Source organism: Mercenaria mercenaria, chromosome 9 (assembly GCF_021730395.1).
Source record: "Mercenaria mercenaria strain notata chromosome 9, MADL_Memer_1, whole genome shotgun sequence".
In the NCBI taxonomy this organism is placed as follows: Eukaryota; Metazoa; Mollusca; class Bivalvia; order Venerida; family Veneridae; genus Mercenaria; species Mercenaria mercenaria.
This window is the reverse complement of record NC_069369.1, coordinates 44,343,957-44,363,983: the sequence shown is the minus strand read 5'-3', so window position 1 is coordinate 44,363,983 and position 20,027 is coordinate 44,343,957. Positions and strand designations below refer to the sequence as shown.

The window sequence follows — 20,027 nt, the reverse complement described above, 5'->3', positions numbered from 1 at the left end:
TCACTCAAGTGATCAGTAAAAACTCTAGTTCAGTGAACGGTGCATGTTAGGTTCTGTTTGATAGATATTCTACAGAGTTATGGCACTTTGTTTTTAGCTCACCTGTCACAAAGTGACAAGGTGAGCTTTTGTGATCGCGTGGTGTCCGTCGTCCGTCCGTCCTTCCGTGCGTGCGTCCGTAAACTTTTGCTTGTGACCACTCTAGAGGTCACATTTTTCATGGGATCTTTATGAAAGTTGGTCAGAATGTTCATCTTGATGATATCTAGGTCAAGTTCGAAACTGAGTCACGTGCGGTCAAAAACTAGGTCAGTAGGTCTAAAAATAGAAAAACCTTGTGACCTCTCTAGAGGCCATATATTTCACAAGATCTTCATGAAAATTGGTCAGAATGTTCACCTTGATGATATCTAGGTTAAGTTCGAAACTCGGTTACGTGCCATCAAAAACTAGGTCAGTAGGTCAAATAATAGAAAAACCTTGTGACCTCTCTAGAGGCCATATTTTTCATGGGATCTGTATGAAAGTTTGTCTGAATGTTCATCTTGATGATATCTAGGTCAAGTTCGAAAGTGGGTCACGTGCCATCGAAAACTAGGTCAGTAGGTCAAATAATAGAAAAACCTTGTGACCTCTCTAGAGGCCATATTTTTCATGGGATCTGTATGAAAGTTAATCTGAATGTTCATCTTGATGATATCTAGGTCAAATTCGAAAGTGGGTCACGTGCCATCAAAAACTAGGACAGTAGGTCAAATAATAGAAAAACCTTGTGACCTCTCTAAAGGCCATATTTTTCATTGGATCTGTATGAAAATTGGTTTGAATGTTCATCTTGATGATATCTAGGTCAAGTTCGAAACAGGGTCATGTGTGGTCAAAAACTAGGTCAGTAGGTCTAAAAATAGAAAAACCTTGTGACCTCTCTAGAGGCCATACTTGTGAATGGATCTCCATAAAAATTGGTCAGAATGTTCACCTTGATGATATCTAGGTCAGGTTTGAAACTGGGTCACGTGCCATAAAAAACTAGGTCAGTAGGTCAAATAATAAAAAACCTTGTGACCTCTCTAGAGGCCATACTTTTCATGGGATCTGTATGAAAGTTGGTCTGAATGTTCATCTTGATGATATCTAGGTCAAATTTGAAATTGAGTCAACTGCGGTCAAAAACTAGGTCAGTAGGTCTAAAATTATTAAAATCTTTTGACCTCTCTAGAGGCAATATTTTTCAATGGATCTTCATGAAAATTGATCTGAATGTTCACCTTGATGATATCTAGGTCAGTTTCAAAACTGGGTCATGTGTGGTCAAAAACTAGGCCAGTAGGTATAAAAATAGAAAAACCTTGTGACCTCTCTAGAGGCCATATTTTTCATGAGATCTTCATGAAAATTAGTGAGAATGTTCACCTTGAGTGATATCTAGTTAAAATTCAAAACAGGGTCACGTACCTTCGAAAACTAGGTCAATAGGTCAAATAATAGAAAAACCTTGTGACCTCTCTAGAGACCATATTTTTCAATGGATCTTCATGCATGAAAATTGGTCAGAATTTTATCTTGATAATATCTAGGTCAAGTTCAAAACTGGGTCACATGAGCTCAAAAACTAGGTCACTATGTCAAATAATAGAAAAAACGACGTCATACTCAAAACTGGGTCATGTGGGAAGAGGTGAGCGATTCAGGACCATCATGGTCCTCTTGTTTGTTACTAAACATACACTCCATATAATTATGCAATCTTGTGTGCATCCAATTGCAATGTACTGTGTCATTGTGTGCAGGGGAGTAGGGTACATTCATTCATCAGCTTCAGTGATAGCCTTAGTGTTTTTAGTATTACCTTCAACAATGATACTGCTTGTTTTCTACTTTTCTTTTATCCATTCTCTCTGTTTAGATTTCATTCTTTCATCTACAACTTTGTTTGATTTTCTTCCTTTTCTGACCAGCTCTTTTGACTTGTTTCTGTTTTTGTTTCAGTTTCGCCTTTTCAAGTAGTTTTCCATCCTTTTTCAGCTTTTGTAAATTTCTGTGGATGTTATTCTATTGGTTTCAGTCTTTATGTTCTTCATGATTTTTCTGATGGCTGGAAGGCTAACAGGCTAACAATATGTTTTCTCATCTTGGCTGCTTCATATTTACTCTATAAAATGAATGTATGCAATTTTACCATTTTAATGTCAGGAGTGAAACATTTTTACTTGTGCAAGAAAGCATGCTAAAAAGAAAAAATATATGCTGTAATTTGTTATTTTCAGCAATAGGTAAATACATTTGATAAAACATAAACAGGAAAATCTTAAAAGTAATACATAAAAATGTTTTACTTTGTGGACATAGATATTTATAAGATATATTTTCTTCTGCTAAAATATTAATGTAACCATTTCAGTTTATAGAGCAGTAAAACACTTACCTTAAATGAACAAGTTTGTAGTGATATCCTCCATTCATCACCCAGAATTTTAAAAAATGCCCAGCTGAACAGTGTTGCTTTTTAATATGCTAGTTTTAAGAATAGCACCAAAATTGAAAATAATGTTTCACTCCTGACATATACATACGAGCCACGTACTCCATACAAAAACACAAACTTCACTCATGACTGTCTTTTATGATTGCCACACTACACACACTACTTGGAAAACTGCATTTGGGTACATGTATGTTTTATTTTCAAACACGGTGCCTCATTAAGCGCAAATGTTTCACTCCTGACCAAATTTGGGTCCACTGCGATATACCGTGTTAAAAATAGTTTTGGGAGATATTATGATTAAATTATTACTTTTTTAAGTCAATTATATGTGTTACTCTATAATAGTAAGTGTAGGTTATGAAATACTATTAGTACCAAAAATTTGTAGTCATTTACATAGATTTTTACTGATTTTTTATGGAAATTAACATAACCGCCCTCATTCCTTTTCAGCCTTGTATTTTGTTTAAAACATTCTTATATTATCCATAGATTTATGTTATCTTTTAGTCAAGACATTCAACTTGAATAAAAAATACATGTTTTACTCTCTCATATACATTTTGACATTGAAATAATATTTTGAATTTTAAGCTTTTTTTTAAAGTGTCACACTTTTTTGTTGCACTCCTGACATTTTTGGCATGTTTTTCAGACATAACTTTTTTTTCTGTGAAGCAATCTTGACCAAACTTTACATACAGCTCTATGACACCAGTTTGCATTTTTAGACAAACAAATCAGCATCTAATAGTGCATGATGTGATAGTAGTTTAAGAAAAACTAAAACTAGCCATTTTTTTTAAAACAGCCCATTTGATGTAAATTCCGAAAACCTTACTGGAGTCTTTATCGTGATGTGACCTTGCACACTTGGCATTCTTCTTAAGAATCTTAGCTCTTATTACAGAGTTATGGCCCTTGAAATAGCCAAAATAGTGGATTCTTTGTTTGTGATGCACATAGCTCAAAAAGTATATGGCCTAGAATAATGAATCCTTTTCATAAAATGTTTGTTGAGGCTATACCCTCAAACTGAGACTACAAACATTTGAATTATTGCCCCTTATTTGTGACAAATGTACCAGTGGGGGGCACACCCTGTGTCCTACAGACACATTCTAGTTGTATTCATTTTTAGTGTATCTCTAATATTAGAGATTTTTATATTTACCTCATCACTCATCCTGGGCACATGTACTAGTATTGCTCATATGTGCCGCAGAAGCCCAGGATGAAGTACTCCAAAGACGTGAAATTTTTTTTTTTTAAACTATTAAGTTTTTTTTGTTTTGTTTTGTGTACCGAAATGAACTTTGACCTTGAGATTGACCTAGTGACCTACTTTCACATTTCTCAAGCTACAGGCTTCAAATTTGGACAACATGCATAGTTTTGCGTTCTGAATTGAAATTTGACCTTGATTTTTACCTAGTACCTACTTTTACATTTCTCAAGCTACAGCTTTCAAATTTGGACCACATGCATGGACCACATGCACAGTTTTGTGTGCCGAAATTAACTTTGACCGTGATTTTGACCTAGTGACATATTTGTGCTTTGCTCATAGCACATTTTTTTATTGACCAATCTCTTTGATATTTGGTATGTAAATACCTTGTATGGAGCCAAAATTACCAATTGGTATTAGAGGTCACTGGATCCAAGGACTTTGGTGACTTGGATTCTGACATAGTTACCTTCTTTTAGGATTTTGATGTAGTCTTGAAATTTGGAACATTCAAAAATGACTTAATGGTGGGCGCCAAGATCACTCTGTGATCTCTTGTTTTAAAAGACATCACTTAACATCAGTGATTGTGTTGCACATGGCAGTGTTTTGAAAACACTATCAGACTGGTATGTTTATTTCAGACATGTCAGTTAAATAACTAAGCCTGAAACATAGACTAAATCATCATTACATAGACCTCTTTCAGTTTTGTTTTTGAAGATGATTAAGAGCCAGATCACTGAGAATTTTTTCTTCTCCTTAGATTGACAAGTATGAGGTTGTGCTAAGAAGAGTGATCGGATCAAAGAAAGACCAATATTTTCTTGACAAGAAAATGGTTACGTAAGTATTCTGATATTTGTTCGATTGGTGATTTTTCATTCTCATTGTGAATTTCTGCCTTATTATGCCGGCATCTACTGATGCGGGAGGCATATAGTGATTGTCCTCTCCATCCGTATGAGGTAAACCAAATGGGACCATTTCGTCTAGCATCAATACCCCTTACTAGAATGACTTGATACTAATGCAGATGTAACCTGTGACCATTCCTCTTCTTCAGATATCACCTGACCTCAGTTTGACCTTGACCTCATTTTGGACTTAGATTGCTTTATATGGGCCATCTCTTGGTTAACCAAATGGGACCGTTTCGTCTAGCATCAATACCCCTTACAAGAATGAATTGATACTAATACAGATGTAAACTGTGACCATTCCTCATCTTCAAACATCACCGGACCTCATTTTGACCTTGACCTTGACCTCGTTTTGGACTTGGGTGCAAAATCTATCAACAAGGATGCCACTGGGGGCAAGCGTTTATTGAACGCAGCTCCTTGTTCTGTCATATCTTTGTTACGATTGCTTATATCTTACTGTAACTTCACATAAACATTGTCCAGCATGCAAACAAAGTATGTGCAGGGGCTGGGCCCATTATACTCAGGGTCAAGGTCACCAAGGTGTTATACTTTGGTTATTTGTAAGGTTAAAGTTTTTCGGCAACCTTTGGTTTTCTGTCATATCTTTGTTACTATTGCTTATATCTTATTGTAACTTCACATAAACATTGTCCAGCATACAAACAAAGTATATGCAGGGGCTGGGCCCATTATGCCCAAGGTCAAGGTCACGAAGGTGTAATACTTGTTTTTTTTTAAAGGTTAAAGTTTTTCGGCAACCTTTGCTTTTCTGTCATATCTTTGTTAGTATTGCTTATATCTTACTGTAAGTTCACATAAACATTGTCCAGCATACAAACAAAGTAGCGTATTTTCCCGAATAGACGCCCCCGGGGGCGTTACATTTTCCAAAGAGAAATAATTTTTTTTACAAAACTTAAAAACATCGTTCAAACCAACTGTAAAGTGTTTCTGTGTTGTTTAATTCCCCCAAAACGTAATTATTTGGCATCCAATTTAATGCAGTGTGTCTTAAAATTATGCATTTAAATACGGTACCTCATGTATTCCGTGACACGCTCGCGACATTACACATTACGTCATCATACCCAAACAGCTGTGTACTCCGATAATATTTTCCTTAGTACATGCGGGTACTGCATACACAATGTCAGTGGTTTGACACGCTGCTTATGTGCCGGCTTTTAAATTAAAAGTTATTAGAAGTGCCGAAGAAAAGGTTAACACTTTGCCGCAAATTTGTTTAAAGTCGACAGGAAGCTTGTGCGCGGGTGGTGCAAAAACAAATCAAAAATGGATTTACCGTTTAATTTTCTATTTGATGATTGGATACGTACCGTACTTAGTATAAACGTTTTGGATTTACGGTACATGTACTGTTTAAAAGTGTGTTTAATTCTTAATACATTGGATACTTACTGTAAATTACTTATTATGTGGACCTATAAAAATGAGGTAGGTGATTTTTTTTTTCGTTCTTGTTGACTTTTTTTCCCGTCCAAAACGGGTGGGGGGCGTTAATTAGAGGGGGGGCCTTAAATCGGGAAAATACGGTATGTGCAGGGGCTGGGCCCGTTATACCCAAGGTCAAGGTCACAAAGTTGTAATACTTGGAATTATTTTCATGTTAAATTTTTTCGAAAGCTTTGTTTTTATAGACATATGTTTGATACTTTAAAAGATAATGACTTGAAATTAAAATTATTTCTTTATAATCACCATCTGCATGTGTGGTTACAATCCCCATAACATTTATTGAATTTTTGACAGAATTATGCCCCTTTCATACTAAATGTTTTTTGGCAATTTTCGCTTTCTGGATATAACTTTAATACAATAAAGACTTGAAACTTAAAATTTATCTTTATCATCATCATCTGCGTGTGTGGTAACAATCCCCATAACTCTGATATGTATTTTTGACCAAATTATGCTTTTTGACAAACTTCGTTTTCTGGACATAACTTTGGTACTATATAAGATAATGACTTGAAACTAAAAATATATCTTTACCATCATCATCTGCATGTGTGGTAACAATCCCAATAACTCTAATTTGTGTTCTTGACAGAATTATGCCCCTTGGTATATCTTCCTTTTAAAAGTAGAGGTCTCTTATTGAGACATACATTTATTTTACTGTCAAATCGCCAAATAGTGGAGCGCGCTGTCTTATGGACAGCTCTTGTTCTTTGTTACTATTGCTGATTTCTTACTGTTACTTCACATTAACATTGTTCAGCATGCAAACAAAGTATGTGCAGGGGCTGGGCCCATTATACATAAGGTCAAGGTCACCAAGGTGTTATACTTAAGTTATTTTTAAGGTCAAAGTTTTTCGGCAACCTTTGTTTTTCTGTCATATCGTTGTTACTATTGCTTATATCTTATTGTAACTTCACACAAACATTGTCCAGCATACAAACAAAGTATGTGCAGGGGCTGGGCCCATTATACCCAAGGTCAAGGTCACCAAGTTGTTATACTGGAATTATTTTCATGTTAATTTTTTTTCGAAAGCTTTGTTTATAGACATATCTTTGGTACTTAAAAAGATAATGACTTGAAATTAAAACCATTTTTAGCCCACCATCATCAGATGGTGGGCTATTCAAATCACAATTTCTCGTTATCGCATCTCCTCAGAAACTACCAGGGGGATTTGGACCAAACTTTGTCAGAATGATGTATTGGTATCCTAGTTGTGTCCCCTTGAAAATCAGACTGAGTCAACAATTTTTTAGTGAGTTATGGCCCTTTGTTTATTTCTATAATTTACATGAATTTATATAGGGAAAAACTTTGAAAATCTTCTTGTCCAAAACCACAGAGCCTAGGGCTTTGATATTTGGTATGAAGCATCATCTAGTGGTCCTCTACCAAGATGATTCAAACTATTTCCCTGGGGTATAATATGGCCCCGCCCCGGGGGTCACATGGTTTATATAGATGTCGTAAACCCCGGTCTTGGGGTTACATGTTCGACGAGGACCTAAAATGTGGTTGTTGGCAATGTTCTTATTGCTCGGGTTGTTTGGTAAATTGTTCAGGATGACCGACACCACTGGCTTAATTAGTTCAAGGAAAAGCCAGATTCCTTATAAAGCCACTTTTTGGGCTATTTCAAAGTTATAATGCCAAGTGCTGCAATAATAAGTTTAATTATTATAACACCACTTAGATTATAAATTGGAGAAAATACACATGACTGTGAAAATTAAATAAAAACACAAGAGTTAGTTCAATTTTATAAATCTATTAAATCTAAAGTCCCCCCCCCCCCCCCCCCCCAAAAAAAAAAAAAAAGGCCCAATAAACACTGTCAATAAACACCACTAAAACCATGATCCGCAAGCAAGTTGTTAATCCAATAAACACCATCAAAACCGTGTTCCAATTTCACATGCAAATGAGCTAATGGATCGCTAATTAACATAAATGTGTCATTTAACAACACGCTAATGGAGCGCACAATAGATCGCTCAATGGAACGCATAATGGATCGTATAATGGATCGCATAATGGATCGCTTAATGGAATGCATATATAATAGATCGCTTAATAGATCACTCAATGGAATGCGTTTCATCAAACTGATAAATTCCTAACTACAAGCTGTATTTAATTGAAACCTGATGCATTCAGTTTTGGCAAATCGTTTATGTGACTGGATATATATATATATAGCCTGGATTTGCAGAGATATGCAGTAACTGTTGTAAAGGTTTTTCTGTTAAAATTATTCAACTATTAATTTGTTAAATAATTTATATAGCAATCACTCAACATTTTCATGATCATTTGGATGCAGTTTTATACAAATCATTTAATAAATCATGCAGCTAACAGAAATTCCATCTTAAATTTTGTGAAATATGGATAGACAAAGAGAAACATATATTTATTAACTAGTTTCAATATATTAAAGTAATATACAGGTCTTTTGAATCTGCATTTCAAAAACTATTGTGTTATGCATTTGATAAATCTTTGAATTCTAACATACAATGAAATCTATAAAGAATCACAATGTTAACATGCATTTATTTATACTGAATTGTAAGTACATGTATTAAGAAAATACCTTTAGTTGTAAGTCATAGAAATTAAATGAAATAACAACCACCATTTTCTCTTCAGTAAATCCATATGTCCAACCCCTACACTTACAACCTACAAAATGCACTAATTTCTGTCCCTCTATATTATACCTAAAATGAGATTACATAACATAACCATAGCAACTAGAAGATCTGCTGTTACAGTACATTTGATGGATTAAAACCATATGTTTCCTGATAAAAGAGGAAAAAGCCTTCTGAATGGCTCTGTAAAGTTAAAAACTCGCTTCAAAATCGCGATCCATTTAATGGAACACGTTCCGTTAGCGATCCATTGCAACCATTTCTTGATTGTTTCAATGGATCACTAATGGAACGCACTAACAAACACCAAAAAAGCGGTTTTGATAGTTTTGATAAGGTGTTTTTATAGTGTTTATTAGAAAAAAATTTTGTTTGGGATGGTTACCATAGACTTATATAGGGAAAAACTTTGAAAATCTTCTTGTCCAAACCAGAAAGCCTAGGGCTTTGGCATTTGTAATGTAGCATCATCTAGTGGTTCTCTACCAAGTTTGTTCAAATTATCCCCCTAGGGTCAAATATGGCCCCGCCCTTGGGGTCATATGGTTCATATAGACTTATATAGGGAAAAGCTTTTAAAATTTATCTTCTTGTCAATAACCTACAACATTCAAATTTGGACCACATGTATGGTTTTGAGTGGCAAGATGAACCTTGACATGAGTTGACCTTGATTTTGACCTAGTGACCTACTTTCACATTTCTGTAGCTACAGCCTTCAAATTTGGACCACATGCATAGTTTTGTGCACTGAAAAAAACTTTGACCTTGACATTAACCTAGTGACCTACTTTCACATTTTTGAAGGTACAGGCTTCAAATTTGGACCACATGCATAATTTCGTGTTCGGAAATGAAATTTGACTTTGATTTTGACCTAGTGACTTACTTTCACATTCTCAAGCTACAGCCTTCAAATTTGGACCACATGCATAGTTTTGTGTACCGAAACAAACTTTGACCTTTACATTGACCAAGTGACCTACTTTCACATTTTGAAGGTACAGACTTAAAATTTGAACCACATGCATAGTTCTGTGTTCCGAAATAAAATTATGTCTCCCGTTTTTGCCCTGTCCGTCCGTCCGTCCGTCCTTCCGTCCGTCCGTCCGTCCGTACGTCACACTTCATTTCCGAGCAATAACTGGAGAACCATTTGACCTAGAACCTTCAAACTTCATAGGGTTGTAGGGCTGCTGGAGTAGACAACCCCTATTGTTTTTGGGGTCACTCCGTCAAAGGTCAAGGTCACAGGGGCCTGAACATTGAAAACCATTTCCGATCAATAACTAGAGAACCACTTGACCCAGAATGTTGAAACTTCATAGGATGATTGGTCATGAAGAGTAGATGACCCCTATTGATCTTGGGGTCACTCCGTCAAAGGTCAAGGTCACAGGGGCCTGAACATTGAAAACCATTTCCGATCAATAACCAGAGAACCACTTGACCCAGAATGTTGAAACTTCATAGGATGATTGGTCATGAAGAGTAGATGTCCCCTATTGATTTTGGGGTCACTCCGTCAAAGGTCAAGGTCACAGGGGCCTGAACATTGAAAACCATTTCCGATCAATAACTAGAGAACCACTTGACCCAGAATGTTGAAACTTCATAGGATGATTGGTCATGAAGAGTAGATGATCCCTTTTGATTTTGGGGTCACTCCGTCAAAGGTCAAGGTCACAGGGGCCTGAACATTGAAAACCATTTCCGGTCAGTAACTTGAGAACCACTTGACCCAGAATGATGAAACTTCATAGGATGATTGGTCATGCAGAGTAGATGACCCCTAACGATTTTAGGGTCACTCTGTTAAAGGTCAAGGCCACAGGGGCCTGAACATGGAAAACCATTTCCAATCAATAACTTGAGAACCTCTCGACCCAGAATGTTGAAACTTCATAGGATGATTGTTCATGCAGAGTAAATGACCCCTATTGTTTTTGGGGTCAGTCTATTAAAGGTCAAGGTCACAGGGGCCTGTTCATGTAAAATCATTTTTTGGAAATAACTTGAGAACCACTTGACCTACAATGTTGAAACTTAATAGGATGATTGGACATGCAGAGTAGATGACCCCTATTTATTTTGAGGTCATCTGATCAAAAGTCAAGGTCACAGGAGCCTGAACAGTGACTTGAGAACCACTAGGCCAAGAGTTGAAATTTAGGGGGATGACTGGACATGCCAAGTAGATGATCCCTATTGCAGCCAACCATCAGTGTCTCTTTGACTTTCGCTCCTGACCCCTATTGACTTCTTGCCTATAGGACTTTGCATTGAGGGGAGACATGCGCTTTTTTACAAAAGCATTTTCTAGTTTGACCTTGATTTTGATCTAGTGACCTACTTTCACATTTCTCGAGCTACAGCCTTCAAATTTGGACCACTTGCATAGTTTTGTGTACCGAAATGAACTTTGACCTTAAGATTGACCTAGTGACCTACTTTCACATTTCTGTAGCTACAGGCTTCAAATTTAGACCACATGCATAGGATTGTGTACCGAAACAAACTTTGACCTTGACATTGACCTAGTGACCTACTTTCACATTTTTGAAGGTACAGGCTTTAAATTTGGACCACATGCATAGATTTGTGTTCTGAAGTGTAATTTGACATTGATTTTGACCTAGCGACCTACTTACACATTTCTCAAGCTACAGCCTTCAAATTTGGACCACTTGCATAGTTTTATGTACCGAAATAAACTTTGACCTTAAGATTGACCTAGTGACCTTCTTTCAAATTTCTCAAACTACAGCCTTCAAACTTGATGCACATGCATAGTTTTGTGTACAAAGAACTTTGTCCTTGAAATTGATCTAGTGACATACTTTCACATTTCTCAAGCTACAGCTTTCGAATTTGGACCACATGCACAATGTTGTGTATGGAAATGAAATTTGACCTTGAGCTAGTCAATAAGTCTTGAAATTTGGAACACTCGAAAATGGCACATTGGTGGGCGCCAAGATCACTCTGTGATCTCTTGTTCTTCTTTTGTCTGAAAATCTCTGGTAATATTTTGACCCCATACTTCCATCAGTTCTTTGCAAAGTTGAGCACGTTGTCAACAGACAGCTCTTATTTTTCACTCCAGCTGTGAACATGTATTGTGAACTGTTAAAAAGTTACAAGAGAAAAGTATAGAAATGCAATTGTTTCTGTTTCCAGCAAAGGGGATGTTATGAACTTGTTGGAAAGTGCTGGATTCTCAAGAAGTAATCCATACTACATAGTCAAACAAGGAAAGGTTTGTAGTGCTCAGATATATAGTTTATGCTGATTAATTGTCCCCCACCTTTTTCGAAGACAAAAGTGGGGACATAGAAATAGGCTGCGTCCTTCCGTCCATCCATCCTTCCGTCCGTCTGTCCGTCACACTTTTGTGTCCGGTCCATAAGTCTGCCATCCATGAAGGGATTTTGAAATAACTTGGCATAAATGTTCAGCATGAGAGGACATGTCATGCGCAAAACCCAGACCCCAAGCTCCAAGGTCCAGTCACACTTAGAGGTCAAAGGTTAACAGGGTCTGTTTCATGTCTGGTTCATAACTCTACCATTCATCAAAGGATTTTGAAATTGCTTGGTACAAATGTTCCCTATAATGAGACGCAATGTCATGCACAAGACCCAGACCCCTAGCTTTAAGGTCAAAGTCACACTTAAGAGGTCAAATGTCTGATACAAGAATTACTTTTTCCGGAGCATTTCTTCTTCATGCATGGAGGGATTTTGATGTAACTTGGCACAATTGTTCACCATCATGAGACGGAGTGTCATGCGCAAGAACCAGATCCGTAATTTAGAATTACTTCCCTTTGTTGTTACTATCAATAGCGTAACTTTTTTGTCAGGCCCGCTTGCTGATGCAAAGACATAGTTGCCCAAATGGCTGTTCGGTGCATGTGCTTGCATGCGTCTGTGCATGTGTGCGTCCATCCGGATTTGTTTGTACGGACCCTAACTTTGACATGCATGGAGCAATCTTGTTTATATTTAGCATGAATGTTAACCTCAGTGAGACCGAGTGTCATGCGCAAATCCCAGGTTCCTATCTCAAAGGTCAAGTTCACAGTTGGAGGTAAAGGTAATGTCAGATCCTGTCCGGCCTATAACTTGAGGAATCTTGTTTATATTTGGCATGAATGTTAACTTCATTGAGACGGAGTGTCATAGATGTTACTTTCAAATTTTAGGTGTATTTTAAGGTATCTCTTCCTGGTAAGGAGTTTTTTTGGTGGTCTTAGAAATCTTCCCTTTGTTGCTACTATAAATAGCTTATTCTTGAAACTTTATAACCTGGTTATTACAATGGGAAACATTAGTCAGTTACTTCCCCTGATTATGTCCAAGAAGTAGATTGGTCCTTCCTCTGTTTTTAGCTCACCTGTCACAAAGTGACAAGGTGAGCTTTTGTGATCGCGCGGCGTCCGTCGTCCGTCCGTCCATCCGTAAACTTTTGCTTGTGACCACTCTAGAGGTCACATTTTTTGTGGGATCTTTATGAAAGTTGGTCAAAATGTTCATCATGATGATATCTAGGTCAAGTTTGAAACTGGGTCACGTGCCTTCAAAAACTAGGTCAGTAGGTCTAAAAATAGAAAAACCTTGTGACCTCTCTAGAGGCCATATATTTCACAAGATCTTCATGAAAATTGGTCAGAATGTTCACCTTGATGACATCTAGGTCAAGTTCGAAACTGGGTCACGTGCCATCAAAAACTAGGTCAGTAGGTCTAAAAATAGAAAAACCTTGTGACCTCTCTAGAGGCCATATATTTCAAAATATCTTCATGAAAATTGGTCAGAATGTTCACCTTGATGATATCTAGGTCTAGTTCGAATGTGGATCACATGCCATCAAAAACTAGGTCAGTAGGTCAAATAATAGAAAAACCTTGTGACCTCTCTAGAGGCCATATTTTTCATGGGATCTGTATGAAAGTTGGTCTGAATGTTCATCTTGATGATATCTAGATCAAGTTTGAAACTGGGTCACGTGCCTTTAAAAACTAGGTCAGTAGGTCAAATAATAGTAAAACCTTGTGACCTCTCTAAAGGCCATATTTTTCATGGGATCTGTATGAAAGTTGGTCTTAATGTTCATCTTGATGATATCTAGGTCAAGTTCACTACAGGGCCATGTGCGGTCAAAAACTAGGTCAGTAGGTCTAAAAATAGAAAAACCTTGTGACCTCTCTAGAGGCCATACTTGTGAATGGATCTCCATAAAAATTATTCAGAATGTTAATCTTGATGATATCTAGGTCAAGTTCGAAAGTGGGTCACGTGCCATCAAAAAAGTAGGTCAGTAGGTCAAATAATGAAAAAACGTTGTGACCTCTCTAGAGGCCATATTTTTCATGGGATCTGTATGAAAGTTGGTCTGAATGTTTATCTTGATGATATATAGGTCAAGTTTGAAACTGGGTCAACTGCGATCAAAAACTAGGTCAGTAGTTCTTGAAATAGAAAAACCTTGTGACCTCTCTAGAGGCCATACCCTTGAATGGATCTTTATGAAAATTGGTCAGAATGTTCGTCTTGATGATATCCAGGTCAAGTTTGAAACTGGGTCACGTGCCTTAAAAAACTAGGTCATTAGGTCAAATAATAAAAAAACCTTGTGACCTCTCTAGAGGTCATACTTTTCATGGAATCTGTATGAAAGTTGGTCTGAATGTTTATCTTGATGATATCTAGGTCAAGTTTGAAACTGGGTCAACTGTGGTCAAAAACTAGGTCAGTAGGTCTAAAATTATTAAAATCTTTTGACCTCTCTAGAGGCCATATTTTTCAATGGATCTTCATGAAAATTGGTCTGAATGTTCACCTTGATGATATCTAGGTCAGTTTCGAAACTCGGTCACGTGCGGTCTAAAACTAGGCCAGTAGGTATAAAAATAGAAAAACCTTGTGAACTTTCTAGAGGCCATATATTTCACAAGATCTTCATGAAAATTGGTCAGAATGTTCACCTTGATGATATTTAGGTCAAGTTTGAAACTGGGTCACGTATCGTTAAAAACTAGGTCAGTAGCTCAAATAATAGAAAAACCTTGTGACATCTCTAAAGGCCAAATTTTTCATGGGATCTATGAAAGTTGGTCTGAATGTTCATATTGATGTTATCTAGGTCAAATTCGAAACTGGGTCACATGCGGTCAAAAACTAGGTCAGTAGGTCTAAAAATAGAAAAACCTTGTGACCTCTCTAGAGGCCATACTTATGAATGAATCTTCATAAAAATTGGTCAGAATGTTCATCTTGATGATATCTAGGTAAAGTTCGAAAGTGGGTCACATGTCTTCAAAAAGTAGGTCAGTAGGTCAAATAATGAAAAAACCTTGTGACCTCTCTAGAGGTCATATTTTTTATGGGATCTGTATGAAAGTTGGTCTGAGTGTTTATCTTGATTATATATAGGTCAGGTTTGAAACTGGTTCAACTGCGATCAAAAACTAGGTCAGTAGGTCTTAAAATCGAAGAACCTTGTGACCTCTCTAGAGGCCATACCCTTTAATGGATCTTCATGAAAATTGGTCAGAATGTTCACCTTGATGATATCTAGGTCAAGTTTGAAACTGGGTCACATGCCATCAGAAACTAGGTCAGTAGGTCAAATAATAAAAAAACCTTGTGACCTCTCTAGAGGCCATACTTTTCATGGGATCTGTATGAAAGTTGGTCTGAATGTTCATCTTGATGATATCTAGGTCAAGTTTGAAACTGGGTCAACTGCGGTCAAAAACTAGGTCATTAGGTCTAAAATTTGAAAAATCTTTTGACCTCTTTAGAGGCCATATTTTTCAATGGATCTTCATGAAAATTGGTCAGAATTTTTATCCTGATTGTATCTAGGTCAGGTTCAAAACTGGGTCACATGAGCTCAAAAACTAGGTCACTTTGTCAAATAATAGAAAAAACGACGTCATACTCAAAACTGGGTCATGCGGGAAGAGGTGAGCGATTCAGGACCATCATGGTCCTCTTGTTTAATTTATTTTGATTCGAAGCAGAAGTCATATGGACAGATCGTGTCCATCATTTTTCATTTGGACACTAAAATGGTTGGACATTTCCATAAAATGACGGGCTATGACGTATCACGCATATTTGGAATACTTCTAATTTTTTCAGTCACACAAGTACAATAACTCAATATATTGAGTCACAGAAGCAAATTTATAAAAATGCTTGTGGCAGCCATCTTGAAAAAAGATGGATAATCAAGTCTTTCAGATTTTAGTGATAATTTTATTAGTTTTGATTCTTTGCATGCTAAGTTTGACCTTTATTGGACTGTATCTTATGGAGAGGAAAGTACATCTTTTACAAAAAGAACTTTATGCCTATATATTTGAACAATGAGGAAACACTAGTTATTACTTTGTCTTTGTTTTTAGCTCACCTGTCACAAAGTGACAAGGTGAGCTTTTGTGATCGCGCGGTGTCCGTCGTCCGTCCGTCCGTCCGTAAACTTTTGCTTGTGACCACTCTAGAGGTCACATTTTTCATGGGATCTTTTTGAAAGTTGGTCAGAATGTTCATCTTGATGATATCTAGGTCAAGTTCGAAACTGGGTCACGTGCCTTCAAAAACTAGGTCAGTAGGTCTAAAAATAGAAAAACCTTGTGACCTCTCTAGAGGCCATATATTTCACAAGATTTTTATGAAAATTGGTCAGAATGTTCATCTTGATGATATCTAGGTCAAGCTCGAAACTGGGTCACGTGCCTTCAAAAACTAGGTCAGTAGGTCTAAAAATAGAAAAACCTTGTGACCTCTCTAGAGAGGCCATATATTTCACAAGATATTCATGAAAATTGGTCAGAACGTTCACCTTGATGATATCTAGGTCAAGTTCGAAACTGGGTCACGTGCCATCTAAAACTAGGTCAGTAGGTCAAATAATAGAAAAACCTTGTGACCTCTCTAAAGGCCATATTTTTCATGGGATCTGTATGAAAGTTGGTCTGAATGTTCATCTTGATGATATCTAGGTCAAGTTCGAAACTGGGTCACGTGCGGTCAAAAACTAGGTCAGTAGTTCTAAAAATAGAAAAACCTTGTGACCTCTCTAAAGGCCATATATTTCATGAGGTCTTCATGAAATTTGGTCAGAATGTTCACCTTGGTGATATCTAGGTCAAGTTTGAAAGTGGGTCACGTGCCTTCAAAAATTAGGTCAGTAGGTCAAATAATAGAAAAACCTTGTGACCTCTCTAGAGGCCATAATTTTCATGGGATCTGTATGAAAGTTTGTCTGAATGTTCATCTTGATGATCTCTAGGTCCAGATCGAAAGTGGGTCACATGCCGCCAAAAACTAGGTCAGTAGGTCAAATAATAGAAAAACCTTGTGACCTCTCTAAAGGCCATATTTTTCATGGGATCTGTATGAAAATTGGTCTGAATGTTTATCTTGATGATATCTAGGTCAAGTATGAAACAGGGTCATGTGCGGTCAAAAACTAGGTCAGTAGGTCTAAAAATAGAAAAACCTTGTCACCTCTCTAGAGGCCATACTAGTGAATGGATCTCCATAAAAATTGGTCAGAATGTTCACCTTGATGATATCAAGATCAAGTTTGAAACTGGGTCACGTGCCTTACAAAACTAGGTCAGTAGGTGAAATAATAAAAAAACCTTGTGACCTCTCTAGAGGCCATACTTTTCATGGGATCTGTATGAAAGTTGGTCTGAATGTTCATCTTGCAGGGTTTCTTTTCGGCCGTTTTTATAGCCGTTATTCAGCTATATTCCCAATGCCAAAAAGTATGTATTTTTCCAAAAATGAGTGCAAAAATTTCCAAACGAAATTCTGAAAAAAATTCATCCAAATTGCACAAATATTGACCAAATTATGGACAATTTTGTAATGGAAGTATGTTAAAGAGGCTGTACAATGTGAAACAAGTGTATGAGAAAGTGCTTAAACACATCCTTACTATATCCTATGGGACTACATATTTCCCAATTTGGAACGTTTACCCGTCAAAATTCCGAATTTTGGGGGTATAGGCTATGTTCCCAAATTAGCTAGAATTGGCAGTTACTTGCGGAGAACAGGTTTGTACTGGTACAGAATCCAGGAAAACTGGTTAGGTTAACTGCCCGCCGTTACATGACTGAAATACTGTTGAAAAAACGGCGTTAAACCCAAAACAAACAAACAAACAAATTAGCTAGAAAAAACCCTGTCTTGATGATATCTAGGTCAAATTTGAAACTGGGTCAACTGCGGTCAAAAAGTAGGTCAGTAGGTCTAAAATTATTAAAATCTTTTGACCTCTCTAGAGGCCATATTTTTCAATGGATCTTCATGAAAATTGATCTGAATTTTCACCTTGATGATATCTAGATAAAGTTTAAAACAGAGTCACGTACCTTCGAAAACTAGGTCAATAGGTCAAATAATAGAAAAACATTGTGACTTCTCTAGAGACCATATTTTTCAATGGATCTTCATGAAAATTGGTCAGAATTTTTATCTTGATAATATCTAGGTCAAGTTCAAAACTGGGTCACATGAGCTCAAAAACTAGGTCATTATGTCAAATAATAGAAAAAATGACGTCATACTCAAAACTGGGTCATGTGGGAAGAGATGAGCGATTCAGGACCATCATGGTCCTCTTGTTTAAAGAAAAAAAGTTGAGCTATAATTCTATTGTCATATTTACTCAGGGTTCGTTCTTGCTGATCAGCAGTTTGCACCAGTTTTGCACGAAATTATCAAAATGTTCAAAAGATGTGTCAATCTGAAATATTTTATTTACCAATCAGAAAATTTGTTGCCAGTTTTTTAGCTCACCTGTCACAAAGTCTGTCGTCCGTCCGTGCGTCTGTAAACTTTTGCTTGTGACCACTCTGAGGTCACATTTTTTGTGGGATCTTTATGAAAGTTGGTCAGAATGTTCATCTTGATGATATCTAGGTCAAGTTCGAAACTGGGTCACGTACCTTCAAAAACTAGGTCAGTAGGTCTAAAAATAGAAAAACTTTGTGACCTCTCTAGAGGCCATATATTTCAAAAGATCTTCATGAAAGTTGGTCAGAATGTTCACCTTGATGATATCTAGGTCAAGTTCGAAACTGGGTCACGTGCCGTCAAAAACTAGGTCAGTAGGTCTAAAAATAGAAAAACCTTGTGACCTCTCTAGAGGCCATATATTTCACAAGATCTTCATGAAAATTGGTCAGAACGTTCACCTTGATGATTTCTAGGTCGAGTTCGAAACTGGGTCATGTGTCATCAAAAACTAGGTCAGTAGGTCAAATAATAGAAAAACCTTGTGACCTCTCTAAAGGCCATATTTTTCATGGGATCTGTATGAAAGTTGGTCTGAATGTTCATATTGATGATATCTAGGTCAAGTTCGAAACTGGGTCACGTGCGGTCAAAAACTAGGCCAGTAGGTATAAAAGTAGAAAAACCTTGTGACCTCTCTAGAGGCCATATATTTCATGAGATCTTCATGAAAATTAGTCAGAATGTTCAACTTGATGATATCTCGGTCAGGTTCGAAAGTGGGTCACATGGCATCAAAAACTAGGTCAGTAGGTCAAATAATAGAAAAACCTTGTGACCTCTCTAGAGGCCATATTTTTCATGGGATCTTTATGAAAGTTGATCTGAATGTTCATCTTGATGATATCTAGATCAAGTTCGAAAGTGGGTCACGTGCCTTCAAAAACTAGGTCAGTAGGTCAAATAATAGAAAAACCTTGTGACCTCTCTAAAGGCCATATTTTTCATGGTGTCTGTATGAAAGTTGGTCTGAATGTTCATCTTGATGATATCTAGGTCAAATTCAAAACAGGGTCATGTGCGGTCAAAAACTAGGTCAGTAGGTCTAAAAATAGAAAAACCTTGTGACCTCTCTAGAGGCCATACTTGTTAATGAATCTCCATAAAAATTGGTCAGAGTGTTCATCTTGATGATATCTAGGTCAAGTTCAAAAGTGGGTCACGTGCCATCAAAAAGTAGGTCAGTAGGTCAAATAATGAAAAAACGTTGTGACCTCTCTTAGAGGCCATATATTTCAAAAGATCTTCATGAAAGTTGGTCAGAATGTTCACCTTGATGATATCTAGGTCAAGTTCGAAACTGGGTCACGTGCCATCAAAAACTAGGTCAGTAGGTCTAAAAATAGAAAAACCTTGTGACCTCTCTAGAGGCCATATATTTCACAAGATCTTCATGAAAATTGGTCAGAA

General features: G+C 36.9%; 1 protein-coding gene across 1 annotated transcript in view; it reads left to right on the top strand.

Annotated features, from left to right (window-relative positions):
- LOC123546154 (structural maintenance of chromosomes protein 3-like) overlaps positions 1–20,027 on the top strand; it is a 446,003-nt gene that overhangs the window by 64,894 nt on the left and 361,082 nt on the right. The window contains exons 5-6 of the mRNA XM_053551316.1: positions 4,486–4,565; positions 11,974–12,052. Coding sequence (XP_053407291.1) covers positions 4,486–4,565; positions 11,974–12,052 — 159 coding nt within the window. The remainder of the gene's footprint in view (positions 1–4,485; positions 4,566–11,973; positions 12,053–20,027) is intronic.